The sequence below is a fragment of the Acomys minous genome (genome assembly GCF_964271855.1).
Source record: "Acomys minous genome assembly, chromosome: 1".
In the NCBI taxonomy this organism is placed as follows: Eukaryota; Metazoa; Chordata; class Mammalia; order Rodentia; family Muridae; genus Acomys; species Acomys minous.
In genome coordinates, this window is record NC_140483.1 from 163,567,654 (window position 1) to 163,586,759 (window position 19,106).

Here is a 19,106-nt window from a genome sequence, read left to right on the forward strand (position 1 = left end):
GCACCAATAACTAAGTCTATCTTTAAATACCACTCAGGGTGGTTTATTTACTGAAGAAAGGCTTTTCTGTTTGTGGTTCTTAATAACCACCATTTGGTAGAACATCCTAAGTACTCTGGTGAAGAATTCCCTTCAGTGTGTACACAGAGTACTGGATCTGTAAGTGTGTCCTGGTGTGGCTCATGTACTGGGTAAGAGACTTTAATTCATTCTCACTTTCAATTTATAGACATAACCTAGTGCTGGGAACTTGTTCGTGAAATGCCCAGTCCCTAATTATGTGACCTCTAAGTATTCAAAGCAAACCCACAGATCTCAGGGACTCTCCCAGGCAGCCCTGTCATGTGGGAGAAATGACTATGGCGCTGAGAGTTACCCAGGTCCAATTGTACTGGCTTTTGTCTGAGGCCAGCATGGATATAGAGCTCCTATCTAAAAAACAGCAACGGTCACACTGCACTTGTAGAAAACCATTCCCAGGTCTCAGAATGCACCCAGGGTGGACCACAACCACCTGTAACCCCAGATGCAGGAGATCCAACTTCTTCTGACCTCCTCTTGAATCTGCACCACACTGTACACACCTGCTCCCACTGTGGAAGCCCCTAACACACACATAACTAAATATACATCTTTTTTTAACTACTAATTATGATATTCTTTTTTTTCTGACGCCTCCTTAAATACTACACTTCCCTTGTCCCAGTATAGTCCATGGAAATAAACTAGACAAAGGGATGGAGGCGGGGCAGCGGTCAGGTAGTAAGAAACCAGCCCTGTTTGCCGATTAAAAAAAAAAAAAAATCCACAAGCTAATCTTACACCTCAGACTCAGGGGCTTTAAATACACCAGATTTATCTCATTGAACTTATGCTTGTAAAGGACAAGCCTGGCTCATGAAAGCAAACTTAGGGGCCACTCCAGTCTTGATGACAGCTACCCTCTTTGTACTACAAGGTGATTAAAACCTGGTAGAGCTTAAATCTATGCGCTGCCCTCTGGCTGGTCATTCCTGTGCCTGTTGTTGTTGTTGCTGTTGTTATTGTTATTACTATTACTACTACTACTACTGTTATTGTTGTTGTTGTTGTTGTTGTTGTTGTTGTTGTTATTATTATTATTATTATTATTTTGGTGCTGGGGCAACAGAAGGGGGATCTCTTAACAGTGTTGCCTGGTGTTAACAGCTCAGTGGGTAGATCAGATGTCTGACATGTGTGGTACTCTTGGTTTCCATTCTAAAAAAGATCTTGGGGCCAATAAGAAGGCTAGGTAGGTAAAAGACACACAATTGCACAAATATGTATGTGCACGCACACACATATCCACACAGGCAAAAATAAATAAAAAGAGATGTTTTAGAACTCTCAAAGCAAAAAAAAAAAAAAAAAAAAAAGCAGACAACACACAGCTTAGAATTAGAAGCTGGGGGCACACATACTATAATCCCACCACTTAGATGAGGAACCAAAGCCATTCCTCAGCAACAGAATGAAAAGCAGAAACAGGTAAATTTCACAGGACAATAGGAAATGCCTCTCCTAAACAATGAGTCCCTACCAGTTCCACCTGAATAACTCACAAGCATATGCACACACCGAAGAATAATCTGTTGTCTGGTAAAAATTTGAAAGCACACATCAAAATTATGAATGGTAGTGTCACTCCAAAAATCGCCTCAGTCTGAGATATTGTGTTTGGGCTGCAATACCATGCGACTTCACCCAAAGTCAGGCCTGAAAAAGATGCCCTTCTTTCTTTCCATTATCAGGCTTAAGTCCTGCCCTCTCCAACAGAAAGCAGTTATAGACCGTGACTGCTTGGCTGCCAGTCTCCAACAAGATTCCTGCCCTATTTATTTTGTTCTCGAAAACAATTTAGGGTGAGAACAATACTGCTCAACAGGGTCCAACTTTCTACCTTTCAGAGGCCCACAAATGACAAATTACTGAAAACCAGCACTGCTGACTTCCATGACTTGTAGAACATTTATCTAGCCACAGGCTTTTAATTATAAATTGTAAAGTTGACCAACACAGAGAGAGTAAACTGGAAAGACACACAGCAGAAGGGAAGTGGGTCAGGACATGGGACCTGCAAATGATTCTGCAAATGGCTTCCTGTTTCTGTTTCCCCAGGCAGCCTGAAGGGGACAAGAAGCAGCTCTGGTAACCCTGAATCAAGAACCCCAGCTAAAGCTTCCATGATGCTGAGCCCTGATCTCCAGGTACTGAGCTTGTATCAAGGTAGAACAAGGCACCTATCCAGTTACTTCACGGTGTTTCAGGTAGGAGGCAGACTGCCACTGAAAATGGCACAATCAAAGGTAAGGAAAACCATTTATAGCCACATCCACCCTTTCAAGAGGTGGCCTGATTATGCAATACTGGCTAACCTCAGACTCACATTTTCTCTGCCTTACTGCCAAGCTCCTATTATAGGTATTTGCCACCAAGCCAGGCTTTTATCCTTGGCCCCATTGGCATGCAGAAAAGATATACATTTTATTCCCCCAAAATATTAAGGGACATAGGACACGACCACAGCAACAAAAAATTATAGCTCATACACTGGGGATCAGCTCTTGAACCCAGACTCACACCACCTTATTTTTTTTTAATGTAGTTTAATGTAGTGTTCTCAGAATCTCCTTGCTTTCTCACAAATAGGTGCCACCTCTCTGCTGATCAGAAATAGAATTTACCACCCACACGGAAAGAGACAGACATCAGCAGCCTATTAAAAAGCACCAAGGGAGGAAAATGTCTCAATAAGCTGTCTTTTCTGTAACCAGCCACAGAATGGAGGAAAGAAAGTCATGGGAAGATTTTTATCAGGAAGTGTTGACACAACATAAACATGGACTGTGGGCGCCACACCAAGTAAGGAAACCACAATTATACCACTCTTGATTTGGATGCACTTCCACTCTACAACTTCCAGACAGAAAAGTCAGTGGTGAGATCTCGACAAAGCCGTTGAAAGCTAGGAAGGGAAAGCAGAAGCCATAACCAGAGACAAAGCTTAACAGCATTCAAATGCTCTCCGTGCAAAATTTCCCCAGTGCTACCCTTTTTTCAGTGCTACCCTTTCTTTTGTAACAAAGATGTTGTCAGAAATGACAATTTTTTGTGTCCCCTGATGACGCCTTGCTAGCATTTGGTTATAAGCCATAAAGCAGGAATAATTTCAGCCTGTCAGGAGTCTCGCTAATGCCCAGCTTCCCCCTAGAGAGAATTCCTGTCAAATCTAATGAGAGCTCCAAAGGCCCTCTCTACAATATAATGAGCACTTAGGCCATGCTGGTGATCAGGCGGCAAAAAGCATCAATTTGAGCCTGGCTACACCCTAGGGGCCAGACGTCACTAGTTTTAATAAGAATTATGATCACCAGCAGCGCCGAATGCCTGCTCAAAACTTACTATTAACATGTGACATTCAGGAGGATGGTTTTCAAACGTACAACCACTTTAAGCTGAGTTATAGCACGGCTCTGCACACTCCTCTAGCGAGGGGGTCTGTCAGCATTTACAATATAAATACATTCCAGGGGGCTTAATAATACTCTTGCTATGAAGAATCTGGTGTCTCTAAGCTTCCCACTTGTTTCAAATTACTGGCCAAATTACACACAGTGTATTATTAATGCATGCTGCTACACAAAGAGACAGTATATACCCACAAATGCCCAAGACAATACAGTATAGAACCCAAGAGAAAACTTTGTTCACACCAGGGGTGTCTGGCCCTCCTGCCTTCTTCCTCCTCTCTACACAGTACATAAACTGCCCACCTCTTTCTGCTTCCCCAGCACCAGCACAGGACCTGGAGGTGCTTGCTGTTCGCTTGCACAGGAGTCTATGGGGTCATTAAATCCTTCCAATTTATGTGTGTAAGAAAAAGCTCAGCGCCCAGAACACTTAATAGAAAAGAGAAAGTGCCCTACTGAGTAACTTAAAAGATGCAAATTAGAACTCCTACACCAAGTTTATTTACATACTTAATTTAAATAGCCACAAACCAAAGATATTCTAGCTGTCATTGACTTGAAAACCCCAACATAGCACTAACCATAGAAACACAGAAAAACAACCCCACATAGAGAACTTTGCAAATCAGTAAAGCAAACATTTTGTGAAATGCTCATTACATTATCACTGAAAGGCGATGAACTTAGATCTCTGAAACCATGTATTTGAGAACAGATCTAATGTTCATAATTATAAAATCTATGATGAATTAAAAATCAAAGAGTGCAGAGTAACAAAAGCAGGATTCAACTCTGAAATGGACTTGCTTAATAACAATCTTTGAATATAAGGAAGATCTGAAGGCTGAACTAATCAATTTCTCCACCATGCCCCAGCCAGTCACATGCTCTTTAATTTAATGAAACAAGGGTCTGAGATGAAACAGCACATATACATCAAGTAAGAATTGTATTGTTGCACTTTGAAACGTGTCCAACTGTGCAACTTCATCTGATGATAATTTTTTAAGAGGCAATCGATTTCTAAAAGACTTATTGTACCAGCATTTTGATAAAGTGAATGTCAGCATATCTCCAGAACACTTGCACCCTGCCATTAATGCTTTCTTTGGCAGACAATGACTACTCAATTGAGGGTCCTCTGGGCTGGGCAATCATTTAGCTTTTCTTCTCTTATGAGGTCCTTAGTGTCTTGTTCCAGCTCAGTACTCTTTTTATACACTATTATAGTAGCCATAAGTGTGAATTTTATGGGAACTTGCAAACTCAAGTCATTGCTAAAGCTGTCCAGTCACTAATCTTTTCACGCTTTTAAAACCACTAGGACTGAAACACCTTCCAACATGTTCGTTGGCCGTAAAAGGACTTTTTTTTTTTCACCTCCAAATCTGCATCAACTGAGAAATGTTTCAAAAACATGTTTGCTAATAAACCACTAATCCTGAGTGTCACTTTACGGAACCCCAAAGCATAAGAGCACTCTAAAGTCATACGCTCTATTAAATCTGATTAAAGAAACTCCCAAGTACCCCTCACTCTCCACATTTTATACCCAAACATATACAAATATTATCTGTTCTAAACTCCAGTAACCACAAGATATCTGAGATCTTTAAAGAATATTATCCAGCCACGGAAAAGTAAACTGTCTGCCCATAAACATTCCCAAAGCACCTCACCTAGTCTTGTAAGCTCAAAGAAGCAATCCTAGCTCAATGTTAACACCACCTCAAAGGGCAGAAAAACAGCCCATGAACACCCTCCCCCTAACATGCAGTAACTGAGGACAAAGCTGGTATTGTAAGAACCTACACACTGATTTCTCAGCTTAAGACTTAGCTAAAGCTTACCTGTTTATGCATTTCAATGTTTAATCCGTATGACATCTCATAGTACTGTAAAGAGAAGAACCGAGCATGTCATTAACTCACATTGCTGTAGGAAGGAACACACACTATTATGTAAAAAGAGAGAGGTCTTCTCTTCCATACCTACCATCACATAGTGCCTCTGCATTTCTGTCTTTTCACTTGCCAATTTCTCACACTCCAATTTAAGACTATGAAAACAAAACAGGCAGCTTAAGGTAAACATTATGTCACTTGTTTTAACATCTGCCTCACATATTTGCACTTCAAGCAAAAACAATTTGGAAAACTCCGAAGCTAGGAAAACATCCTAAAAGCTGTCTTTGTATTCAGTTCTGGAAAAGAAGGGGAACAGCGGGGGGAACAGCAACCAACTACTGTTCTTTTTGTTCTTGGGACACATGTCATGGTGTGAGGCCAAGAACAGAAACAACTATCAAAACAGATTCCTTATCTATCCTCCACTTCCCTTCTCTTGAGAGCACCCAAGTCTGTCCTGCACACAATCTCCATTCCCCAGCGCAGGCAGTCTTCAGGTTTGAAAAACTTTACTGGTAAAGTCACTCCTTATAATGAGCAGTGCCTTTCAAGACCTTTGGTTTTGAATCCCTGCCAAGCTATGACAAGCAGCCACAGCCATGAAGTGGGCTGAAGTTCTGTCCCATTTCAGTCAACAGTGTGCAAGTATGCCTCAGGTTCTGGAGATACGATATAAAAGTAGATAAAAGGTCAAAAAAAATCAGAAAGTAAATTCACACCCAGGCCACCGAGCCATAGGCTGGTCCTTTTTCTCAAGCGCGACAATTGCTTAGCTCCCATGAGTCAAAACCTCACAGTAGGAGAATAAGCAGCCTTTCTGGAATAGTCACGGTAGATGGGGGCTTTAGCAAGAACTTCCACTGAGAGAGCTGTAGAAGAAGGTGTCATTACATACACAACCCACAACTGAGACGAATGTCCATGTGATTCTGCTCCCCAGTCCGATCCAAACACCCCAGAGTGTGTGTGCCATGGAAATCATCTACATCCTATCGCCTAATCATCCATGATGGGCACGGCTAAACGAATCTAACCTTCCCTAATGGACTTTGTCTCAGACAACCCAATTTTCTAGTATGGCAAACAGCGATTTCAACATGGTTTTGCTTTCCTGAACGCACAATCCGGGGCTGAGCCATTGATTGAACCCAAGTTTCAGTTCAGCCTGTTGCAAAATAAATAAACGAAGCGCAAATATTGACGGTTCTCATGCAACTCCAAAATACACGAAAAGGGACTCCCTGGAACAGCCACAAATGTGCAAAGAGGAAACAATGGGAGGAGGTGGAGACAACAGAAGGGGCGGCCCAGAAAGAGCCAAGAAGGGGGGGGGGGGGGGTTAACATGAATGACAGGGCTTAACTGTGACTCCACACGCCACCACCTGGACACAAGCACTAAGTACAGCAGCCCAAGCAGCCTGGCAGTGAGTGAGAAGGGACCCCACCACCACCGCCGCCACCACCACCAGGTGACCACCACCCGACCAGGTCGACACGCACCTGTGATACTGTGCCTGAAGGAACTGGAATTCCTCTTTAATCCGGTCCAGGGACTCCGGGATAGTGAACTTAAAGGGCTGGCCTGCAGCCTGGTGCGGCGTCTGCAGGTAACCAGCAAGGGGGACCAAGGGAGGAGATACGAGGGTGAGGGCGCAAAGCAGAAGAAAAGTCAGAGGAGGAACAGGCGGATGGGACATAAACAAAAAAATGAAGTTAGAGGTGGTGGAAAACGGAGCCCCAAACTAGAGCCCTCCGTTCACTTTGGAGAATGCCAGATCTTCCGGCATTTCTCAGGAGGCTCAGAAGCAAGTCGGCCTCCCGAGTAGACAGTGCGAGACCGACGCTCTGGGGTCACCCGGCCTGGAGGAGGCTGAGAAGGCCCAGGCCAGAGCTTCGCTTTCCAGGCCGCCCCTCCCCACCGGTGCCATAAAGTCCCCGGGAACCGGAGAAGAAATGCCAACTCCCTCTCGGCCCCCAGTCCCGGAATGACCCGGCCGCACTGACTACATGTAAACAGGCAAGAAGGCGGGCAAAGCGGGGGTCACCCCAGCCTCGGGATAAGCGGGACGTGACTGCCCGACGCCCGTCTAGACATCCAGTAGGAGGGGGCCAGGCAGGGGGAAATGGGGCTTCGTGGGCTCCCGCGCGGGACAAGGTCCCACCAGCGCCGGCGACTCACTGGGTGCCGGCTCTGCGGGAACATCGCTCTGGCAGCAGCCGCGGCTCTGTTCCGGGACAGCTCTATCCTCCGCGCCACTTCCAACTTGAATCCCGCCGAGAAACGCGAAGCAGCGCAGCAGGCCGGCGCGCGGGGCGCTCAGGATGCAAGGCCAGGGCGCGACGGGTGCGGCCCCCGCCCTCAGGGCCACATTGCGGGCGGCTGGGCCCCGTGCCAATGAGTCTGCGCAGCGGGGGCGCCCGGTCCTACGCTGGCCTTCCACCCGGTGCCCCCGGCCGCTCTCCCTTCGGCGGCTCTCAAACGCAAGCCGGCAGTGAGTCTCCTCCCTGCGGCGGCGGCGGCGGCGGCGGCGGCTGGGCAGGTAGCGCCTTGGCTAAAACCCACGCAGACAGCCAGCGGCGATCGCCGCGTCTTGGGTCGTGAGGTCACCCGCTCCCACGACGGTGAGCTCCGGGTCCTCGGCGGCTAGGCGACTGGCGTTGCAGGATCTCCAGCGCGGGTCAGAGCTGCTGAGCCAAAACCGGGTCCGTGCAGGGTCGCGCCAGCATGCGCCCTCCACCAGTTCGCGACTGGTGCTAGCGGTGCAGCCCCTCGGCCACCCGCCGCGCTTCTAGCCCGGACATCAGGCGGCCGGGTGCGCTCCGCGGCTCCAGCGCTCCCTGCGCCTGCCTTTCCCCTCCCCGGCTCTCCACGAAGGACGAACCAGCTCCAGCCGCCGCAAAGTTCTCTCACGACCCAGAGGCAAACGTCCACGCGGCGACAGAGAGCGCGCTGCCACTCGGCCTCCCTCCGCGGCGGCCCACGTCGAAAGCGAGTCCCGGCTCCTGCCCCGGGACGCGGGGTCCCCGCCGCTGCTCCTGCCGCCGCCCGCGCCTCTCGCGCCGCTTACATTAACACGCGGTTTCACACTCGCTAGCAAACCTGCGCCCCGCCCGAGCCGTTCGGCGGGGGCTGCAAAGCGCCCGGGCGGCCGCGGACGTGGGCGGAGCCGCAGCTGCTCAGCCAACCGCGTGCGCCGCGCCAACGTGGGGCACTGACGTCTGCCGGCCACAGCCCGTGCTGGCCTTCGCTCCGCCCACCTCTCGCGGCCTCTGTCCGCCTGTCTCCCCTCCCACCCGCTTGCGCCCCTCCTCCGCCAGCGCGGCCGGCGCGCTCTGAGAGCCTCGGTGCCCGAGGAGCTGCGGGGCGCCCACGCCAGCCAATGGGGAGCAGCCAGACGCTGAGATTGGCAAACCGCCTCGGAAGGTCGGTGGGAAGGAGAGCGGCGGGCCGGGCTGTCAATCAAAGTAACGTGGGGCGCGGAGGGGAGCGCGCCGGTGCGCGCTAGCCCGAGCGACTTGCGCGCGGGAGGCGAGAAAAGCAGGGGGCTGAAGTTTGCAGAAGCCTGCGGCTCTCTTCTCTGTTCCTTGAAGGAAATCTCAGTCAAAGTGATGGAGACTAACCGCAGGGCTTCTTGTTGGGGGAGGGTATGTGTCTTGGTAACAAGAACAGAATGCGTTTTCCCGTATTGGTTCCCTTTGTGCTACTGTGAAGGTGAGATTCCATTCACAACTTTGTCGGAGCCTTATTCCGCGAGCTGACGTCCCGGACGCACAAGAAGTGAACTGTGCCTTTCATGAGAAGTGCATGAGCATCGCAGCAGCTGGCATACGCACACCATCGTGGGAAGACTGGACCGCTGCACGGGCTTCGAAAGATTTCGCACCACTTCTTGAAAGGTCGACCTGGCTTCGTTTGGCGGGAAAGATCCCTAAGGAGCTGGCAGTATTAGACACGCGTGTCCCGCGCGCGAAGGAGATGCTTTTGCGCCCCGCGAGAAATCCGGGTTCTGGTCTTGAAGTGATTTCAGTGTTTGAATAGGAGGGAAGTGGCCGAGCGTTTTTGGAGAGTGCCTGGAGAGCACTAATGAGTCTCAAATTTCTGGGAAACGAAAGACAATGGAATAAATCAGCTTTGTGACTTGAATCCTGCCCCTCCCCCTTCCCAGTTGCTTTGGTTGTATTCCTGGCAGAGGCGTGCGAACCACTGAGAGTTGGTAATGAAGCAGTTTGAGGGTCTTGTTTAATAAGGATTGACTTAAGAGGAATTCAGAGTTTTAAATAAAGGAGACATGTTATGGAACTAATGCTGAGTTTCCAGGTTTTTTGTTTTTGTTTTTGTTTTTGTTTTTTTTTTGTATTTTTCCAGCAGAAACCCTGCAGTATCGCCACACGTGCGCTTTCTTTAACGAGCAGTTCCAGGAGCTTTTAAACTTGAGCCAGGAGTGAATGATGCTGTTTTAGCTTCCTGGTAGTAACTTCTCGGGTAAGAAGGGCACCTCTTGAACAAGCATTTATCTTTTGTTGAAACCTAGTTAACAAATTTGGGGCTTTAATACCTCCATCCCCATTCTTTTACTTTAGATTGACTTAGCGGAGGGAGTTTATTGAAATAGATGTGAATTTGCTCTTAACAGATTATTTTCGAATTATTGACGAGATAGGTAATACATTACCGTGTTTGGGGTGTTCTTTTTAAACATGTATGCTACTGATGTGTCCATAAGTGCATTAATTCTAATATCAGTAGTAAATGAAAAGCAAAAGACCAGCATTAGCCAGTCTGTAGTCCACAGTGAGCGTTCAAACTGATTCAGTGTAGTTTGAGGTTACTCTTCTTTCATAATATTGGGAACAGGTTTACCTTACACGTTTTCATAGCATCCCGAATGAAAAGGAAGAAACCCAGGCCTTCCTTTCTTCTGTTAGATTTGGTGAAGGGTGGGTTGGCACAACGAACGCTTGCCCGACACTGTTTGAACTCCTGTGATCCTGGGTAATTCACATGTTATTTGAAATCATCCTGATTTGATCACTTTCCCACCGCCTGTCTGTACAATCAGCTCCCAGGCTGGGAAGCGAAGCCCTTGGGACTCCGCAAATCTGTACTTGTACCTCCGTAAAATGTTCTCCCTGGGGTCCCATCCCCAAGTTTCACCTGTCAGGTGTACCTCCGCTTACTGGAACACACTGATAATTAACTTTAAAAGTACTGGGTTAGGGGCCGAAGCAAAAGTGTTCTACTTGTCCCGCTCTCCAAACCAATTCTAACTCTACTGTCTTTGCTGCCCACTAACTGGAATTCCCTGTTTTTTGTGACTAAAAACTAAAACTACTCTCCTAATACTTTCTTAGGAGGAGCCTTTGAAGCCAGGCCAGCCTTCTGATTTCTTTAAAACGCAGTTTGCGGGGGGGGGGGGGGGGGGGAGGCAGGGTGCATGATCATTTTAAACTTGGGAGCCTTTTGGTTGCACATATAAAGATGACTGAGTTTTGAAGGCGTTTTTTCCATTCAGGGTATCTTCCTTGAGAATAGAAGATGGCTGTGTTTTTCATTTTCAAGGTCATATCTGCTCTGATTGGCATGCTGTAGTAATTATACTACAAAACTCGTCAAATTGTGTTACAGATAAATGTGTTTAAAACAATCAAAGCTTTAGTCGTACGTTTGAAATGAATAGTATGTGTGCAATTAATCACCTGTAGCTTATTTTAAAAAGCATAGTCTCACTCACAAATCTCTTAATTTTGATATTTCACAGTTTTGTATATGCTTTTGTTTTTTTAAGACATTCTGTAGCCCAGCTGACTTAGAATCCACTGTGTAGACCACACTGATTTCGAACTTGAGTGTGTTGCTGTCCTCTTCCCACTGCCTTCCAAGTGCTGGGATTTGATGCAGACAAGTACTACCATGTCTGCCTTTGGTCTTTTGTTTTGAAATCTTTTAACAATGTTAAATATACCACCTCCATTGGAAATTATCTTGGAAAAAAAATACCCATTTTTTTCCTCATGGAGGAGCTTGTTAGCGTGTTCATTTTATCTTGATGCATATATAGGTGTATTTTCATTCATTTCTTGCTTATTACAGTTTCTCAACTCAGATAAATAACCATTTGAAATCAATGATGATGACTATTTTGCCGCCTTTTGTTGTTGAGACAGGGTCTCATGCTATCCCAGCTGACCTCAGACTGATCCTCTTGCTTCTACAGTTATGAGAAGTGGTGCCACACAGGATTTGTGCAGGCCAGGCAAGCAGTCCACCAGTTTAGCGGCATCCCCAGCCTTGGCTTTGCTTGGGACTATTTATTTGTTTGTTTATTTCTTTAAGATGGGGGTCTTGCTTATAAACTTAGCTAGCTGCAGCTGGCCTTGAATTTGTAACAGTCCTCCCACCTCTGCCTCCAAAATAATGAGATTATAAGCATGAGTCAACATGGTTGAGTTGGGTTGGATTGGGTTTGGAGTGTTTTTTCAAACCTAGGAGTAGTGTCCGCAAAAAAAATTTTCTCAGCAGTGCTTGTAACATAGCGTTTTGACCCCATTCCTAAAGAGTGGACGGGAGAAGGCAAAGAAGGAAAAGAAATCAGTAGCAGATCCATGCAGCAGTAAAACCGCAAATAAAATCACATCCAAAGAATCTCTTGTGGTTTCACACAATATGGTAAAATTAGAGATTGCAGGAAACCACCCAAATTAAACTGGGAGCATTTGAAGAGAAACCAGCAGACGTTATGAAAATTACACATTGACTGACCAGTATGCTTTTTACCAACAATTTCTTTGTTAAGATGAAGATCAAAGGGACCTGCATGTGTTTTCATTTTGTTCTAACGAGAAAATTACATCCAGATGTTTAATAGTCATTTGGTTGGTTTTCAGCAATGATTAGATACGTTGGTTCTGTTTGCTTACAAGTGTGGCCGGATCATTAGCTAATGCAAAGAAATGTTTGCTGTGAGTTGCTAATTAGGGCTTTTGGAAACTCTCCATGCTCAAGAACAATTTGTACAGTGGCCAGAAGAACTTGAGGGACTTGGGGAAGTTGTTTTTCCTAGTCTGGCAGGGTGGGCAAAGGCAGACAGCCCCATTCCCTAATCTCTCTGCCTAGGGGGATTGTGATGGATCCCCTAGGACAGGAGAACAAATAAATTAGGAAGAGACCACACAGGCACTTCTAAATACACAGATGAATGTGCTGTTTCTGGAACTACTACTAAGTTGTAAGGGGGAGGGGAACGGCAACCACATCTAAAACGCTAAACATTAACATGTGGAAGATGCTTGGTGCTAATGTTATCAAATACACAGCATTTCTAAGTATGCTTTAGAGACAGATGGGAAAGCCCTTTATGATAAATGAGTGTACTTGAATTCATTACTGTAGTACTTATAATTAAAAAGGTCTCTTTTGCAATTTCAATACTTTCACAGGATAGGAAACTAAACTTGGGGAAACAGGGCCTAGAGAAAGGAGAGGAAAGGAAGTCTGGAAACTAGGATGAGCCTGGAAGGAAATGCAGTGTTTACTTTCACAGTCCAGCCATTTGTTTACCTGATTAAAGTCCCTTGTAAACTTGTAAGAGATTAGCTATTCACTCGGTATTCAAGTAAACTAAGAACTAGAGGTGTTAGCTACACTCTGAAGTTGGAAGCTAGTCAACGGGGCCATTAATGAGTCGTGTGTGTGTGTGTGTGTGTGTGTGTGTGTGTGTGTGTGTGTGTGTGTGTCTGTGTCTGTGTGTCCCTGGAACATCACAGTCAGCCAAGGACAAACTTTTGTTTATCTTAGTCTGTATTTCAAGAGAAGTATCAATGCAAAAGTCCATGTGTTTACAAATAGTCATGACTGCACTGAGATAGAAATGCCGTTGGACAATGCTTTGTTTTGCATATTGCTTCCTAATAATCCTGTTTATTTCTAATGCACTGGATGGCACATTCCTTCAATTTAGTGTCAAGGAGGACACCTAGCTCAGTTGGTAAGACACTTGTTAGCTTGCAAGAGGCCATGGGTCCAACACCCAATATATCACCTGGGTGTAGTAACACATGCCTATCAACCCAGCACTTGGGAGACAAGAGGATCAGAAAGTTCAAGCTTATCCTTATGATACCCAGGGTAGCCTAAGGCTTCTGAGACTCTGGGGGGGGGGGGGGTTAGTGAAGGATTGTCACACCAATAGAACAAATTCAAGATTAGGTTCTTTGAAGGAGTTCAGGAAGAGCTTCCCCCGTTAGAGCTTCCCCCACCCTACACAGCCACCCAGCAAGGTGCCTTGGAAAAGCAGAGCTAGTATGTGGGAACCTGATCAAATGCTCCTGGAGTTCCAGTCATCTTTAAAGACCTCAGTGAACATACCTTTACTGTTACAGTAATCCACTGTAAATTGATCAAAGTGCCTTGGACCGGACTGTAGCTGAAGGATGGACATTTGGTAGGCAAAAGAAGTGGTTTGATGGCACCTCCTAAAATTTGCATAATAAGAGCCCCTTTAGAGCTGGGGGTGGTGGCGCATGCCTTTAATCCCAGCACTCTGGAAGCAGAGGCAGGTGGATCGCTGTGAGTTCGAGGCCAGCCTGGTCTACAAAGCGAGTCTAGGACAGCCAAGGCTACACAGAGAAACCCTGTCTCAAAAAACAAAACAACAAAAAACAAAAAAAAGAGCCCCTTTAAATGACTATACACCAAGGAGGTGTTAGAAAAATCAACAGATTGAAACACACACACATTGCAGATCCTGAAAGCTTTTGTTCTGACAATATTATTTGAATAAATATTTTTTTTCTGAAAGTAACCAGGTCTTTAGAGTTTAAGGCTTAGCTCAATTGATAGGACTTCTCTGGGTTTCAGTCTGTCTCTCTGTTTGTTTATTTGTTTGTTTGTTTTGAGATGGTGTTGCTCTGTGTGGCCCTAAAGAGAGAAACCTTTGGCTGCCTCAGAGATCCATTTGTCCCTGCCCCCTCAGAGATCAAAGGTGTGCTGCTGCTGCTGCTGTTGCTGCTGCTGCTGCTGCTGCTGCTGCTACAGACATCACCATCACCTTTAATGTTTTGAAGGATAGACACCGTCTGAGAACCAGAACCCACAGTCAGGCCAGGGTGTGTTCAAGGTACTTTCATGTTTCAAAAGGTAAAGTCTTATGTCTAAAAGAAGTCAAATACCTAAACTGAATATTGGAGCATTTCACAAAATAACTATTCTTGTGCTCTTTGCAAAACCGAGTGAACTGACTAGGCACACGGGTTAGCATCCCAGCTTTTGGGAAGTAGAGATAAGATAATCAAGACAGCCTAGGCTCCTTACTGAGTCCGGGGCTAGCCAGGGTTATTATGAGACCCTGTCTTAAGCATGTTAAAATCTTCTGTGGGATGTATACTGAGTGCTTATCCCCAAATCTCCTTGCCAGTATAAAAAAAAAAATCAAAAGTCAATTTCAAAAGCCAGATGGAACAAAACTAAGAGGATTATATCCTAAAATCAAAGACATCTCAGAAAGATGGCTCATTGGTAATTGCACTTGCTAAGTAAGCCTAACACCCTGAGTTTGATTACTAGAACCCATGAAAAGATGGAAGGTGAAAACTGCTGAAAATTCCACAAGTGTGACCACACACACTTCATATGCGCATACACATAATAATAAATACAGAAATAAGGGGTTGTTTATTAAGATTTATTTGTTTTGGCCTTCATGTATATATGTGTACTACATGTGTGCTAGGCGCCTGTAGAAATCAGAAGAAGCATCTGGAAATGGAGTTACAGATGCTTATGAGCCATCATGTAGATAGTAGGAGTAGATCCCAGATTTTCTAAAAGAACAGTAAATGGTCTTAACCTCTGAGATAAATTTATTCTTAAAGTCAGTTAAGAGTGAGATAAGAAAAGAAAAAAAAAAAGAAAGAAAAAAATGCAGATTTCTTTTATAGTGTTGTGTCCAGCATGTACACCTAAAAGCAAAAGAAGACAGAAAACTTGGTGTCTGCCAAGTAGCTGGTGCCCTGTAGGTGGCCTCTACAGGCCTGTGATGCCATCGCTCAGGAGGCTAAAACAAGAGAATGACAAGTGTGAAAGCCTGGCAAGATCTTCTCTGGGGCTGGTGGGAGCAGAATATAATGCTAGGTGTAAATCCTATTAGCTCCTGATTGATTACCTGGAACAGGGTTCAGATAGTTTTGATGTGGCTTGGATATTAGGTAATATAGAACTGTGTCTCTAATGAAAGTGTTGTGATTATATCAATAAGTTGTTATTGTGTAAAATTAAATAAAGAACACAAAGGTAGTGTCTCTAGCTACAAATAAATGCTGGGTTCGTAGAGAAAACAAAACAAATTTGGCAATAGGCGTACTATTACAAATTTTGTAGGATGAGTATACAGCTACTCATTTCATTATCCCTTTATCTTCCTTGTATGTCTAAAGTTGTTCATGATGAAAGAGCCTTTCTAGATGATCCAGCAAGCAAAGGCACTTAGAAGCCTACTACCTGAGTTCAATCTTAGGAGGAGATCTGAGGAGAGAACCCGCCCACTCCATAAACCATGTTTTCTCACCTCTAAAGGAACACAAGTCTCTCCCTCCCTCCCTCCCTCTCTCTCTCTCTCTCTCTCTCTCTCTCTCTCTCTCTCTCTCTCTTACACACACACACACACACACACACACACACACACACACACGTAAAACAAAGTTATTTTCATAAGTCTAAGAAAATAAATTAATTACCCCACCTAGTCTTCTTTCTTTTAAAAAAGTTTTTTAATCTACTTTGATTTTCTGTGTAAAGGTGTTTTCCCTGCATACATTTAGATAGAACAAGTGCATTCGGTGCCCAAAGAGGCCAGAAAGAACTTCAGATATCCTGGAGTTACAGGTGGTCGTGAGCCACCATGTACATGCTGGGGATGGAGCCTGGGTCCTCAGAAAAAACAGGTGGGACTCAGTAAGCCTGGTCTCCAGCCCCCACACCTATTGTTTTTATGGTAGGTGACATTTGCTTTAGTTTAAAATTTGATTTAACGTCTCTAGAAAAAAAAGTATAAGATTTTTTTTAAAATTCTGATCATGGGAAACTGCCATTAGTAATAAATTATTGCCTAATGATTTTGCTCCAGATCATTGAGTGTTTTAATTTTGTTACTCCATTCACTTTTGTTTTTCTGTGATATCCACTAGTTATCAACAAATATAAAACTGATATTTTAATAGCATCGCCTTCATAACACTGAAGAGTATCTTTTGTGAGCTACAATGCTCATAATCACTTAGAAAAATTGTTCATTTTAAAATATCAAACAAACTGCGTTTCAGTGTTGAAGAATAAAGACTCAGACAGACCCTTGACAGACAGACAGACAATGCAAAGAGGCTCTAAGTAGAGTCATGTCCCTCTCTAAAACAGAGACTCCTCCCCCACCCCAACCTCACACCCTTCCACGAGACTTTCAAACCTCCCACTTGGGGGATTCTGTGGTAGCAAAGATTCAGCTTCCCTTTACTTGTCTGGAATGGCCAGTTGCCTAAAATAATCCACAGCAGCCAGCTCTGAGGGCAACAGGCAACTCACCCAACTGGAGACAAAAAGCCCCCACTGTCAAAGTCTGGACCGAGGTGCGTTCTCTCCCTCTCTCTCTCTCTCTCTCTCTCTCTCTCTCTCTCGCTCTCTCTCGCTCTCTCTCGCTCTCTCTCGCTCTCTCTGTGTGTGTGTGTGTGTGAGAGAGAGAGAGAGAGAGAGAGAGAGAGAGAGAGAGAGAGAGTATGTAGAGTGCTTTTGCTTTCAATAAACCATGGCTGACTGCTGAGACTTTGCTTTTCCTGCCTTTTTATTTTTAAGTCAACTGAGAAAAAGCATCCTGATTTCAACTCCTTTCATAAATAGTTTATCTGTTACCCTTTTATCACTTCAGCCCAGCCATGAAACTTATAAATTATTAGATAGATTTTGTTGTTTTTTGTTGGTTGGTTTGTTTTGGGACAGGGTTCCCCTATGTAGTCTTGACTGTCATGGACTTGCTTTGTTGACTGCCTGCCTCTGCCTCCCTGAGTGCTGGGATTTAGGTGGAATTTTAAATGTTCCTTTAAAAAAAATGTTAAAGTGTGTGTGTGTGTGTGTGTGTGTGTGTGTGTGTGTAAGTACAGATGCCCTCAAAGGCCAGAAGAATCAGTTGTGAAGGGGACAGAGTTACAGGTGGTTATGAGCCACATGACAGAGCTCCTGGAAACTGAAATAATGGAGCTCTGGAATAGCAGCGAGCTCTTAGTTGCTGGACCTTTTCTCCAGCCTCTCAATATTCTTTTTCTTTTTTCTTTCTTTCTTTTTTAAAAAATCTGTGTTTCTGTACATGTTCCTGTGTGTATGTCAGCATGTGAGTGCATAGATGCATAGAGGACAAAGGGTGAAGTCAGGTGTCTCTCTCTGTTTCTCTCCATCTGTTTATTTATTTATATTGATTTATAGGTACATTAGTGTTCTGTCTAAACATTTGTCTATGATAGGGTGCCAGATCGCCTAGAACTAAAATTGCAGGCAATTGTGAGCTGCCCTGTGGATACTAGGAATTAAACCAGAGTCCTTTGGAAAAACCACCACTGAGCCATCTCTCCACCCCCCACCATCTTTATTTTTATTAAATATTTTATTTATTCGTTTTTGTTTCTCTAGACAAGGTTTCTCTGTGTACCTCCAGCTGTCCTGGAACTTATTCTGAAGACCAGGCTAGCCTCAATTTCAGATATGCACCTCCCTCTGCCTCCCTAGTCCTGGGAATAAAGACATTGTAGCACCACACACGGCTTTTGTTTTGTTCAGTTTTCTTGTTTTTGTTGTTGCTGCTGAGTTTTGTTTTTTTGGTTTTTTTTGTTGTTGTTGTTGTTTTTTTTTTTTTTTTGAGACAGAAGTTCTCTGTGTTGCTGGGCATGGTAGCACACAACTTTAATTCCAGCACTGAAGAGGCAGAGGCAGGCAGATCTCTGAGTTCAAGGCCAGCCTAGTCTACAAAACAAATTTATTAAATATTTTAATTACATGTATTTAGAATGTGTGTGTATGTGTATGTGTGTGTAAGCCCACATGCATACCACATCATCTGTATGGAAATCAAAGGATAACTTTCAGAAGTCAGGTCTGTCCTTCCACCATGTCGATTCTGGGGTGGGGTCCTCAGGCTTGGCAGCAAGTGCCTTTTCCTGCTAAGGCTTCTCAGCGAGCTAACCCTGCACCTTACATTTCGAGGGATGTCTTACTAAACCTGGAACTCGCATATTTCTCCCGAATGTCTAGCTGACAAGCTCCAGGAATCCTGCCTCCCAGCACTGGCTTCTTTATGTGAGTGTTGGCAATTTAAACTCAAGGCCTGGGCTTGCAGTGCACCTTACCACTGCAACACAGTTTTATCAATGATTTGAAGCATAATGCTGATGTGCATTATTGTACTATACTCAGCATTAGATATTGATGTGGGAATGAAAAATATCACTAAATCTAACAGTTGACACTGTCCTTCTGCACAATCACTGTCTTTTTTTTTTTTTTTTTTTTTTTTTAGTATACTTAGAGGGTTGGTTCTATACCTCGGTGAAGATGCGTCGATGCTCATGTCCTATATATATGGTGCACAACCTCCTTTGTACATAAGTCATCTCTACATTATTCACATCACCTAATGAGATATGAATGTGGTAAAATCCTACATCATTATTTA

The 19,106-nt window shown here is 44.7% G+C and overlaps 1 protein-coding gene across 9 annotated transcripts in view; it reads right to left on the reverse strand.

The window, feature by feature from the left end:
• LOC311601753 (transducin-like enhancer protein 1) overlaps positions 1-7,715 on the reverse strand; it is an 86,794-nt gene extending 79,079 nt beyond the window's left edge. For all 9 annotated transcript variants that reach the window (XM_084789462.1, XM_084789463.1, XM_084789467.1 and 6 more), the window contains exons 1-4: positions 7,580-7,715; positions 6,901-7,001; positions 5,487-5,550; positions 5,342-5,386 (exon numbers count right to left, since the gene is read on the reverse strand). In XM_084789462.1, coding sequence (XP_084645588.1) covers positions 5,342-5,386; positions 5,487-5,550; positions 6,901-7,001; positions 7,580-7,603 — 234 coding nt within the window. In that variant the 5' untranslated portion in view covers positions 7,604-7,715. The remainder of the gene's footprint in view (positions 1-5,341; positions 5,387-5,486; positions 5,551-6,900; positions 7,002-7,579) is intronic.
• Between the last annotated feature and the right edge of the window lie 11,391 nt (positions 7,716-19,106).